Source organism: Mangifera indica, chromosome 18 (genome assembly GCF_011075055.1).
Source record: "Mangifera indica cultivar Alphonso chromosome 18, CATAS_Mindica_2.1, whole genome shotgun sequence".
Lineage (NCBI taxonomy): Eukaryota > Viridiplantae > Streptophyta > Magnoliopsida > Sapindales > Anacardiaceae > Mangifera > Mangifera indica.
This window is the reverse complement of record NC_058154.1, coordinates 11,456,479-11,469,229: the sequence shown is the minus strand read 5'-3', so window position 1 is coordinate 11,469,229 and position 12,751 is coordinate 11,456,479. Positions and strand designations below refer to the sequence as shown.

Here is a 12,751-nt window from a genome sequence, read left to right as displayed (position 1 = left end):
GATTGGAACTATTTTCTTATTGGTGATGATGAAAATGTCAATCCATATGCGGCTGCCGTTGCTGCCTTGTCATATCATTTTCAGGAGTTATTCAACCAACTGATGAACATAGCATTTACTGATATAAGAAAAAGAACCTTTCAGCCCACTCTGCTTCTTGAATTTTCTCTTAAGTAATCATTTTACACAAGAAAAAAAAAAAAATCTCATTGGTTTTAAGACCTAAATGGCTCACATTCAAGCTTTTTCTGTCATCACTCTTCTGATATTCAACCTCATAACAGAAATTAAATGAAAAACTTGAACTGATGTTTTATATATGAGCAAGAACTACAACATACATACAAGTTTCGTATATTGCAGTAGGTAATAACCTTGTGTATTACCCTTCTTTTGCATTCTAGTTTCTATCAGATCACTCATTCCTGGAGACTCCCCTAATCTCTTTTATGATTCCAAAACATATCTTACTAAGAAGAAATGCATAGAATTTTCCGACTATTCAAAGCTAAATTATAATTTAAATCAAAGTAAGATTATGTGTACTAACAATGAACACTAATTTGTATGTTAATGATGACATATCATTAAATATTACTTTATCTTTAATTCGAAATCAACCAATCATATAGTAACACATTATTATTAGTACACATACTTTTATTTTTCGAACAAAGCCCATTTGCATCTTGGTGCATGGATTTGTTGTAGAGGTGCATGGTCACAAGTGAAAGAGTTGTGATGGCATTGGATCCATGGACGTGTCTTTTAGACTTGTTTTAGCGTGTAAACTATGAAGTAGCTTTTTGACACATATTAGTGTGTGAAGGTATTTAAGTGGTGCACACAAGTGCATCAACCTATCTATAGTGGCATATCAATGGATTTTCTAAGATGCCAGAGAATGTGTGAATGGCTTACAATAGCATGTGAAGCACTAAAAGGTTTAAGGATGTGCGTTAGAGCACATGAAAGGCAAGCAACAACCCATGAATGTAACACCGCTTGTACATTTTTTTTTTTTTTGGTGGGTTCCTCTAAAGTATTGCCTCTGGAGGAAAATATTACTACACTTAATTTAAAGAGCATGCATAAACTTAAACTTAAATTCCAATATTATTATAGTGGAGGCTCTGGAGACTAAGGATATTATTATAATTAATATTTTTAGAACTAGATAGGGTATCGATTCAGTGAAAAGGGTAATCTAGTCCAACCGATGGTCGAATCGATTGATCAGTGATTATATCGGTTAATTATTCAAAAATAATATTAAAAAATTATATAATTTATGATTAAATATATATAATTTGACTTATTCAATATTAAAATAAGTTTAGTATGATAATATATATATTCAAATACGATAAAAAAGGTTTTGATTCAAGTTTTTATAATAAATTTTTGAAGAAAAAATAAGTTTTTTATATTCACTGCATCAAACCCAGTTTTATACACAGTCGATCGGTTTGATTAACGGTTGACGGTTCAACTAGTTAGACTAGCCGGTTCAAGCTAATTTTTAAAACTATGATTATAACCCTTATATGAAATTAATATGAAAATAATCTTAGTATCTTAGGGGTATTTGTTGTTATCCAAAACCTCTGAGGGTAATTTCCTGCGCTTACCCCTCAATATAATAAAGATTTCTTTATTTGGTCAATAACTTATTACCATATGACAATTACTGTAACAAATCTTGATAATTTGAGTAAAAATTTAAGAACCAACCAACAAGAAATATATATAAAAACATGTGAACATACCTGCTTTTGAGTCCTGGTAGACTCCTTCCTCACTAAAATGGTCAGAATGGGGACTTTCCTGATGGCCACTTTGTTTCTTAACTTCATTACAACATTATCCCATCTCCATTTCACTGCTTCAAGGCTCACCGGCCTGACTCTTCCAGTCATCCACCGGGACTCTCCAGAGTCTCCGTTATATCCTGGAAACCTCACTCAACTTGAAAGGCTTCTAAGGATGATCAAATACTCCGATGCCAGGGCTGCCTATTTGGAAGCAATTTCAGCTCCAAATGCAACAATTGCCTATGATAAAAAGATTGTTCTTTCGATGCTTCGTGATTCTTTATTTTACATTGTAAAAGTCGGGATCGGAACCCCGCCTGTATTTATGTTTCTGTTGCTGGACACCGGCAGTGGCCTCATATGGTCACAATGTAAGCCCTGCAAGAAATGTTACAAACAGAAAATGCCCATGTATGACTCTCTTGCATCAACCACTTACAGAAAACTTCCCTGCAATCATCCTCTTTGTGCTGGTGATAAAAAAATTTACGAATGTGTCAATCAGCAGTGTGTATATGATGTCAGCTATGGCGCTGGAGATGTTTCCACCAGAGGCGTCTCCTCCCTGGAATCCTTCACAGTCGGGCTTAACGATAAACCATATGTCATTCAAAATCTGGTATTTGGCTGCTCTGACGATACTGAGATACCTGTATTCGAAGAACGGGGTGTGCTTTCAGGAATCATGGGATTCAGCTTATCTCCAGATTCAATAGTTTCACAATTGTCAGATCAAACCGGGAAAAGATTCTCATACTGTTTTCCCCCTTTCACACAGGAAGTGAACTTTCCCAGATTTGTAAAATTCGGAAATGATATTCCTAAGCCTCCAGGAGTTCTCCCGACAACTAAATTTGTAGCACCTCCTCCTGGAATGTTTAACTATTACCTGAAACTGACAGATATAAGCGTTGGCTCTACCCTGTTAGGATTGCAGCCCGGTCTCTTCGACATTCGACAGGATGGCAGTGGAGGGTTTTTCATAGACTCAGGGACAGTGATCTCTCAGATTGATCAAACAACTGTCGGCCGCAATGCTTACAAGGCAGTGATGGAGGCATTTCAGAATCATTATGACTACTTCGGGTATGAGAGGATCAAAGGAGAGGTTGGTGAGGGATTTCAGCTCTGTTACAAGAATCGGCCGGGCATTCTTTTGAAGATGACTTACCATTTTGAAGATTACTTTTACATTGTGGACTCTAAATATGTGCACTTTCATAATGAAGAGCAGGGGTATTTCTGCATTGCATTGAGGCCTGGAAATGGGAGAAGCATTCTGGGAGCATGGTTTCAGCAAAACAAGCGCATCATTTATGATATGAACTTGAATGTCCTTCAATACTATGACGAGCAATGTGCTAATGATGCTCCTCCTCCATAAATTTACATCTTTCTCCTTTCTTGTTTTGTATTCAGAGAGGCAATCAAATTTTTTAATCAACAATAAAAGAAGAGCAATCATATGCGTACTCTCTTTGAGTACATAAATAATGATTTTTTAATCAACTTATATGTGTCATTACATGATTTGATTTATTTTATTTTAATTCAAAATTATCTAATCATATAATGATATATGAAAATATGTATTTATTTGTATATTCTAAATAAATATGTATAATTTTGTTCATAATATAATTAACTTCATAGGTCATGTTAATGACCCAAGTTTCCCCTCTTGAACTTAAGGCACATTACATTAACCATGTGGATGATGTTGGCCAAATACAAGGCCCACCCAAAGTTTGATGAAATCAATTATCACCCCTTAAGTTTTAAAAAATCAAATTATCATCCATTATTCACTTTTGCTAGTGAATCTATTATATTTTTTTGAAAATGATTATTTTATTATTTATTAAAATTACAAAATTGATATTAACAATTAATATAAATATCAAATTATTAATATATTTTTTCAGTATAAAAATTTATCACTTAAAATCCTGAAAAATATCAAAACTCTAATCAAATTTCAAGTGTTTACATTTTATTAGTTCTTTAGAGATGTAACTGTTAATTTTAAAATTATTGAGGGGCATATTGAATATTTTAATACATCAGAAAAACTCCTGAACTTTTTATGAATTTATCAAAAATCTTTGAAATTTTTTTTAATACCTATTTTTAAAAATTATAGTTTTCCTCCTAAATTTTTGAAAAGGGAAAATATAAAAAATAAAAGAGAAAAAAAAAAAGTAAAAAGAATATGAGGAAAAAAAAAAAAGATAATAGGGTTAGTTGATTGGTTTTAAAAATTATCAAAAGGATTTATTTTGGCGTGAGTTGATTTCGATTTCGTGGAGGGAAATGGAAGTTTTTGACCGTTGGGGGAAATGGAAATGCCCTTAGCAAACCTACTCTTCCGTTTTCCTTCTCTGTTCAGTGAAGATATTCAAAAATAAATTCAAACCCCAAGTATACTTTCGTGTTCAATATATTTGGGACAGATCAAATCTTCCGGTATATAAACTTATTTTGATCCATTCCAAAGCCATTCTAAAATTTTCTGAATTTTCCCCATTTTCCAAATTTGCGCATATTTTATTTAATATAATTAAATTTAAAACGTTATTTTCTATATTAAATAGGGGTTAAAGAGATTTTTTGTTTTAGAACCATTCGTATCAGTTGAGTATTTCTCAAGAAGGCAACAGATGCAATAGATTAGAAAAGGAGAAAATTAAAAACAAAATTGGTAAACCTTTTTAAGCCATAGGAAAATAATAGGGCAGAGGTCAATTATTTACACATAGTTACCACAAGTCGCTCTAGTCTTCATCTTCTTGGTAGAATATCTGATAATGCAAAATCATGAAAGGGTGGACCTGACATTAAACAAATTCATAGTTAATTTCAGATCAAAGATTTTAAATTTATACATCAATCTCATCAAACAAAAACAAAATGGTGTCGGTGTCTGTACTTTTGGGGAAAGCAAAACACGATACATGGAATGGAAAGGAAGGATTACAAGCAAAATTCAGAATTTCTTTGAACGGATATTGTTGCTAACCTTCTTGTTCACCAAGAATATAAAAGGGTATATGTCCAACCATCTTTTTTCCGCCTTCACTCCAATTGACAGTGCCCGGGTGTTGCATGCCACGTGAGGGTTGTGAAGGCCCCAAAATAGACAAACAAATTGCAGGATCGCTCATTAAACCTAAATAGTCACAAGCACGCTTCCAGACCCTTGCATCTGAGATTCGAGATCGCGCTACCTGCCAATATATACACAATTTAAAGCTAGTCAACAATGGAATAATAGACACAGACACATCACACAATTATGCAATCCCTATTCTCTTTCTCTCTCGTGTTCACCCCTGCATGCACAGACATGGTTTTCTGGCTAAACCTTCAGAAATTACAGTCAAAACTGATACAGACCTTGCCCAAGGATACACGTGCCCTTGGTAATAATTCACGGTGATATGTCGCTAGCTTTGCAATAGCTGTAACAACAAAACAGAGAAGCCTGGATTGTGACGACTTTCTGTACTTTTCACTCTCAGCTGTAAGGGCTTCCTGCCTTAGGCCAAGACGGCTGTACCAAGTAAGCATAAAAGATAGTCAGCAAAAAAGTAACAATGATAACAAAGAATAACTCCAAAAGCCCAGAGATCAAACACAACAAGAAATGATACCTTGATGAAAGGTTCTCATAAAGAAGTAGTTCTAAGTTCTCAAAAAGCTCGCGAGCTGCATCTTTGTGAGATGCACCACCTCCACCATGCTCCCCAATGGCCCAACATAATTGTAATGCCAACTCCATCTATATAGGGAATATATATGAAATTGTTCAACCTCGAATTATGTAATAGTAACAAGGATATAACCAACTGACCTTTGCAGGGCTATCATATGCTTCTCCAAGCTTGTCCGCTATAGGCTTCTGCAAAGAAGTTAACCCGGATTGTAACCAAAAATAAGAGCAATTCTCTCAGAATAAAATCAAGTATAATGACACTCAGAAAATTGCACAAGTAAACAAAAATGAAAATTTTAAGTCATAACTTGACAAACAACACTAAAGAATACAGACACACACTTAGTATGAACCAAAAGGATCAACAGATACCTATGTTGTATGTGGTATCACCAAATAAAAAGAATTTCCAATAGGCAACGTAGGCATGTCAAATTACCACGACAAGGCTAGCAGTTTAAGGACTTTGTCCATGGCATATTAATAGATCATGACCAAGTATTAAAATCTTAAAATCTAAAAACATTCTACACTTTGGTTTTTTCATGTTTAACTCCTCATGGTCCTTTGGAATGCATTGAATAGAAGCTGATAAGTCAAATCAAACAGTTGTATAACTGATCACATTAAACATATGGAAAGCTGATACCTTCAGAAGTGCAATAAAATCTGGAGACCGCTGAAATGCAGCAAGCATAAATTCTAAAAGCCGCCTACGAACCTACAGGCATATATGATTCAGAATTATGCCAACAGAAAAGAAACAATAAACAAAACGACATTACTTTCATTATGCTAAAGGCTAGCTTTCCGCAGATCATTATATTCCAAACTTCTTAATCTTATGAGTCCCAAGATATCATCAAATCTATAGTTTCATATCTTATTGTTGCTTTAGCAGTCAAAATAAATTCAAAAACATGAATTACTACAGAAGAAAATGTTCAATTATACTAAAAGAGGTTGGCACCTCATACGAAAAGTTCTTGTCCAAGAAAAGAGTAGCATTTCTCGTCATAAGCTGGGGAATTAGTGCACAAATTAAAGCTGGCAAAGAGAGTGGAGAAATCTCAGAATAGTCATCAAGTTCACAAATTAATAATGGCAAGCTATCATAAAAAAAAGTATGTTCTGCACAAGATGAAGTTCACATAATGGATTGACATCAACATCAAATAAAGATTAAAAATAGTGTAGACATACAATCATTGACATCACGTAATGCTATGGAAAAATACATATCCAAAAACCGAGGTGTCATTTTCAGTATCTGCTTCAACCTCTCAGATTGAGGGATATTTATTGCAGCTTGCAGTGTTGCAGCCATTGTAGGATTAGTCCAGTGTCTTTCCTGAAACACGCAAAAAGTACATTGTTTACCTATTTACAATCATTACAACCATAAAATTCATCTAAAGTCAAATAAGGAAACTAAACTTAAACCTCATGATTCTGAAGTTGTAGAACATGTAAATGAAGACAAAATATCCATGGCAGTCTCAATTTTCTTTTCTTTTTTCTTTTTTCTTTTGTCAAAAAATATTTTTAAGTGTAAATCCAGAAAGACTGAGTTATTTGCAATTAAGACAACCTGATTTAGTTGTAATTTTCCCAGAAACAAAAAAAAATAAAAACACCCTTAAAAGTGAGATGACCGAAGAACACACTAAAGAATTTCAACAAAGAAAGATGAATGAAAAAAACATCTAAAAGCACTGTTGTAACTGAACGGCAACAATATTCCTCCACACACAAAAAAGTCAACTACACTTTATGGATACTTAATTCTATGCTTTGTTAAGTTCCAGAACAGAGATCAAGATATGGGGAGGACATACAGCAAGCCCATCATTTTCATCCTTCAGAAGTTCAAGAAACAGAGGATCAGCTACATCGATTGCACTGCTATCCTCAGATTCAGAGTCTCCCCCTCCATCTGCTATGGTTGAACCAGTATAAGCTTCATCCATAAGTGCAAGTAGCATCTGCATCTATGAACATTTAATATTGTTAATTGCATCACACACAAAGTTTTGATTAGGCACATGAAATGTTTAAGGTAAAAAAAATGACCTCAGGAGCTGAGCTCTTCTGAATTGTAGCTATATTGCTTCCAATGAGTGGTCCTGAATTCTTTTCAACCTTTTCCAATGCCACAACCAAAACTGGTACAAATATACAAAAGAAAGTGTTTAGAATGAAATAACTAGTTTTAGAGGAAGCCATGCAAAAAAATTAATTCATAATGAAGCATACCCAGCCACATTAAAGCAAAAAAAAAAAAAAAAAAAAAGGAAATATATTAGAGCTAAATACCAAGAATTTAAAAAAGTATTACATGGAAAAGCTTTAATTAAAAGCGAGTGACAGGAAAAACTAATCAGTGAAACCTACATCAATGATACAATCGGGTAAAAATCATGCTTTACAAGACAAATAAGCCAATTGATTATGTTACTACAACTCTACAAAAACATAATAGATGATTGGAAGCCAAATATAAAAACTCACTTGGTAAATCCACTAAAGATGAAAGTAACAGAAGAAATGATGCAGGTGACATCAATGCAGGAAAAACCTTCAGGAAAGCTTTCTCTAATCTGCAAGGCAAGATAAATAGAACAAAGTTAGTAGAGTCAGTACGATAGTTCATCAAAGCAAAACCATCCCAACAGCTGAGAAAACTTTTGGGCATATTATACATAATTCAAGTGAATTACAAAGTCCTAAGGCCATAATGTCTGAAAGAACTATGTATTATATGTATTGAACGTATCTTACATATAATACAAAATTCTTTCCATTAATCTCATTCAATACAAATTTGATACAGTGTTTGCCTCTATGTAGCTTACAAAGGTAAGCAACAAACAAAAGGAAACATCAACAAGATCTCCATGTCTTAGAAATTACACAACAAGAATAATCTCTAACATTTTTACTAATCTGGAGGCAAAAAAAATTTGTAGTTTACTGGAGGTATCAGAAAGGAAAGCCTTTTGTTTTAGTATAGCATCACTATGCCTTTGATATCATCTAATCACAAAACACACTACATATGTACACATGTAGAGAAAAAGAGGGAGAGAATATTTAACTATATACTTACTTTTCTCCATTCCATGCTATTAGCTTTAACAACAGTGGAAAAAACTGCAAAAATAATATCAACATTATACAGAGATGCATGACTTCAACCGTGCTTGTTGCACCACAAAACATGCAAAGATAGTTTTTTAAGAGCTTCAAAATCACTTCAAATATTTCAATCACTTAAAATTTTTCATTTTTCCATTATGTTAACATGTTTCAGGCAGACATTAAAAACTAGAAGTACAGAAATGGTGATGAGTGCATGCTTGCAATTTGCACATTTATCTGGCCTAGCCTACGAATGATTGTTAGCTCAGAATCGCACAACTTAGATGGACATACTACAATTACATAATACCAACAATATGAATTAATTCAATCAATTACTGTAAAACACGATATCTAACAGGTGACTCACAATCGTTGCAAGAACTTAAAGATTCTGACAAATTTCCTACATTACTATAGCAAACCTTTCATATTTATCTTGTATTGCATTTTACTTTATCGTACTCGGAAAAAGTTGAAGCTAAATCACACCTGAGGCAGCAGTGTAGGGAATGAGGTCAGAAGTTTTCTCTTGTTTACATTCAGAAAATCAAGGGTTGCCTCTGCAACAGTAGGATCTGCAAATTCACTGCAATAAACATCAGAATGAGATTGTGGTGTCCACACCATCAGATTTACCAATTAGATACTGTTTAAGAAATCAACATTGCACAGAAGCCATTACTTTATATACAACTAATACTTAAATATTTTACTGATACAGTAAAATTATTCCTAGTATTCCAGCTGGAACTGCTATCTCTGTATTCTAGTTTCCATTCACTCACATTCTTGTATTGTCAACCAATCAAGCAATCCCACTCATAACCTGACCAATTCCATAAACAAAGCTGGGTTCAGTATTCTTCCCAGCAAAACTTCCAAAAGAATTAACCATCTGTTCAAAGTCTTATTTCTGAAGCACTTTGAAGATACATGTCACTAGTAAAAACATTATTTGCTGCTATGAGCCACTTTTGGACTCCATATAAAATGAAACGTCAATTGCTATAGTCTCCATAAGGCGTTTCAGCTGATTGACTAAAACAAGATCCAGTCTCCTTTTGCAAATGGTATTAAAATTTTGGATGTTATTATTTGAATGGAAAATGGTGCACAGACAAGGACAAAATCAAAGTATATTGGAAGATTGGTAGGCAGCTTTTAGAATGGCAGTAGCCTCTTTGGCATATGGTTTTTTGGTTAGTCATATGAAGGAAGCCCAAAAAATCATAAATGAAGTTCAAGAAGCAATTTAAAACATACATGTCCCAACATTAAATATGTTCACAGTATCTGTATATGACAGCAATCACAAAAATCATTTAATTCCATCAAAACATATCCATTACCGGCTCAAACAGGAACGAAAAAATGTCCTAAGGCTGGGATCAGCATCATGCAAAACCATCTCACTGAAGTCAAGAAAAAATTGAATAATAGCCTGTTGAATACGTAAACAACAAAAATAAGCAATAAAATTAAATTACATCAATTTGAATAATCAGACGAAGTTAACCAGTGAAAAAAGGAAAAGAAACAAACAAATGGAAGAAGATTTGGTAAAAATAAAGTTATCAAATGTATAAAAATAAAAAGTTAAAACAATGAAATAGTCCCCACTAATACTATCTTTAATTTTAATGAACTGAAGAAATGAAATACCACGTTGAAGAACTTATGCCAAAAGCGCTTTTAAGCAGAAATATATCCTACAAAAGCTCTTAGAAGTACGAAAGCATCTGCCGAATGCTTATTTCATTTTATAAAAGCATTTTTTTCCAAACACAGCAGTTATGACTGAATAAAAACAATTTCAAGCACTTCGATACACACTAATCATACACAAACTACATCAAATATAAGCAAATTAAAACTAAATACAAGACAAAAAGATTTAAATTATGAACTAAATTGAAGAAATGAAACATCACCAGTAAGAGAATGCTATTGGAGGTTCGAGATTGAGAAAGCGAGGCAACAGATCGTTGGAAGAGCTTGTTGAAGTGAGGATAAACCCTAGCCACGAGATCCTCGTTCTTCTCTTCTTTACACAACTCGTACAGTTTCTTAACCTAATCAAAGAAACACATAAAACGAGCCAATTAGAAAATGAACTCATCCAATGCTGCCGTCTGGTGAACTAAGTGTAAATGCAGGTATACGTATAAGAATAATGTACAGCGTTGACAAGTGACGGATCGGCGGCAGGATCAGTGGCGAGATTGGAGTCTCGAGCGCTGTTCGATAAGGTTCGCAGATAGAAATCCCAGTTTCTGTCAGGATCCGACATCGTTTTTCAAATTTGGGAAGTGTTTTTCACTTTTGTTATATATACATATTTCTGATTCGTGAAATTGAGGAATGATTTGTGAAGTTTCCGGCGCCAATCCAACCCAATCCAAGCTCCGGCTAAAGCATTTGCGTAAGCAAGGTTTCTTCCTTTGTTTTTTTAAATTTTTGTCTTAAACGCTGCGTTTTACAGTTTTTCCTGCGATGAGCCTGCCAAGAATCTTGGCCCGAAAGCCCGTTCCGGGAACATGATTTTTCAATGGCCCGATAGGCCGCCAACATTGCAACAATATTTTCATAACCGGACTAGGTGTCGATCTGGTGGAAGGAGTTGGTTCACTCTTGTTTAATTGTTGGTTGTATTAGTTAATTATTTAAAAATAATATTTAAAATAATTTTGTATAATTTAATTTAATAGATTATCTCAATTATTATAATATAAAAATAAATTTAGTTTGATGGTATAAACAATTGTGATTGGTAAATAAACTCTTGGGTTTAAGTCTCAAAAATCAATTTCAAAAAAATAAAGTTTCTATGTTGATTAGGTCAAACTTAGTTTATTTGTTCGATCTAATCATTTGAACCATCCAATTCAATCTCACTCAAAGTAATTTATTTTGTTCTAACTTCAAAAACGATTTTTAAACAAACCATAATTGATAAATGATTGTCTAACCAACCACATCATCCAATTTCACATCATCGATGGAGAATCATCTAGGAAATATATCCCTCCGAACTCAGTTGATGCAATTTACAAAATCATTGATCGCTAAGACTAGGATTGGATACGAGTTAAGTCAAGCCTCAACAGGGCCCAACTCATTTTGGCTCATTTTTGGTAAGCCAAGCCTCAAGCTTGCAGAGCTCATTGAACATGTGTTTGTGTTCGGCTCGCTTCATAATTTTATTGTTCGTGTTCGGCTTGCACTTAGCTTAAGTTCCTGTGTTCTGGCTCGAACTCGTTCTGATCAGCTTTAGACCCTCATTTCAGGCTTGTATCAAATTCTGAATTATTCATATGTACACTATACGACGTCGTTTTATAGTTCATTTATTAACCAAACCAAGTTGTGTTTAGCTAACGAGCCAAGCAAGACACTTATTTGAGGTTGGGTTTAGGCTTGTTTTTGTTTGTACTCCCTAACTCGTATTATGGTTCGGGCTCATTATCTCATATTTGTGTTTGGGCTTGTTCAAGCAAAACTTTTTTTAACCTGAATAAACTTACTTCAAATCCATCCCTAGCTGAGACTCTGTATTAGATTAAGACTGTTTTGGTATCCAATAATTTAAAAGAAACTTCATCTGGTGAATAATAACAATTGGAAAGCAGGCCATAATGTTGAGTCAAAGCCCTTATTAATCTAACCCCTTGTACTGAGTATCCTAATTGATTTCATAGACTTATCGGAACATTGTATTTCTGGTGTGTTGCAGTAAATTAAGACGAAAATTGAGCAACACAAGACAAGACGGAAAAAGTACACACAGTAGTTAGAAATTTCACTATAACTAGAGAAGATTATAAAGGAAAGACTATTTGTTCCATCTTTAAGCTCCATTTTCTTATACTTCACATTCGACGCATCCTTTTTCATTCACTTTAATATTATTTTTATATGCAAACCCTAGTTGGAGATAGTTGACACATGTCTTATTCTTTTTCTCGACTAGCTTTCCATGGTCGCATTTATTCATTGGTCTACCCACATTGTGTTTTTACCACAGGTCGCTCCTATTCTGTCTAAATAAACACGCCAATAAGATTCTAACCATTGAAAA

At 33.9% G+C, this 12,751-nt stretch overlaps 2 protein-coding genes across 3 annotated transcripts; one reads left to right on the top strand and one right to left on the bottom strand.

Moving 5' to 3' along the window:
- Positions 1-1,806: 1,806 nt before the first annotated feature.
- Positions 1,807-3,198, top strand: LOC123201723 (aspartic proteinase CDR1-like). Its single transcript, XM_044617285.1, has one exon. The coding sequence runs from the start codon at positions 1,807-1,809 to the stop codon at positions 3,196-3,198; it is 1,392 nt and encodes a 463-aa protein (XP_044473220.1).
- Positions 3,199-4,455: 1,257 nt separating this feature from the next.
- On the bottom strand, positions 4,456-11,106 carry LOC123201374 (AP-5 complex subunit zeta-1). 2 transcript variants are annotated; one of them, XM_044616849.1, is made up of 16 exons: positions 10,853-11,106; positions 10,605-10,745; positions 10,023-10,114; positions 9,163-9,259; positions 8,639-8,682; positions 8,041-8,129; positions 7,603-7,694; positions 7,368-7,520; positions 6,733-6,880; positions 6,500-6,576; positions 6,179-6,250; positions 5,668-5,715; positions 5,468-5,595; positions 5,211-5,367; positions 4,834-5,041; positions 4,456-4,645 (listed from the first exon to the last, which is right to left on the bottom strand). In XM_044616849.1, exons 1-16 carry the CDS (start codon positions 10,961-10,963, stop codon positions 4,596-4,598), a joined length of 1,707 nt encoding a protein of 568 aa, XP_044472784.1. In that variant the 5' UTR covers positions 10,964-11,106; the 3' UTR covers positions 4,456-4,595. The 2 variants fall into 2 exon arrangements, with proteins under 2 accessions (XP_044472784.1, XP_044472786.1); XM_044616851.1 differs by having other exon boundaries at positions 7,368-7,514; positions 10,853-11,105.
- Positions 11,107-12,751: the final 1,645 nt, after the last annotated feature.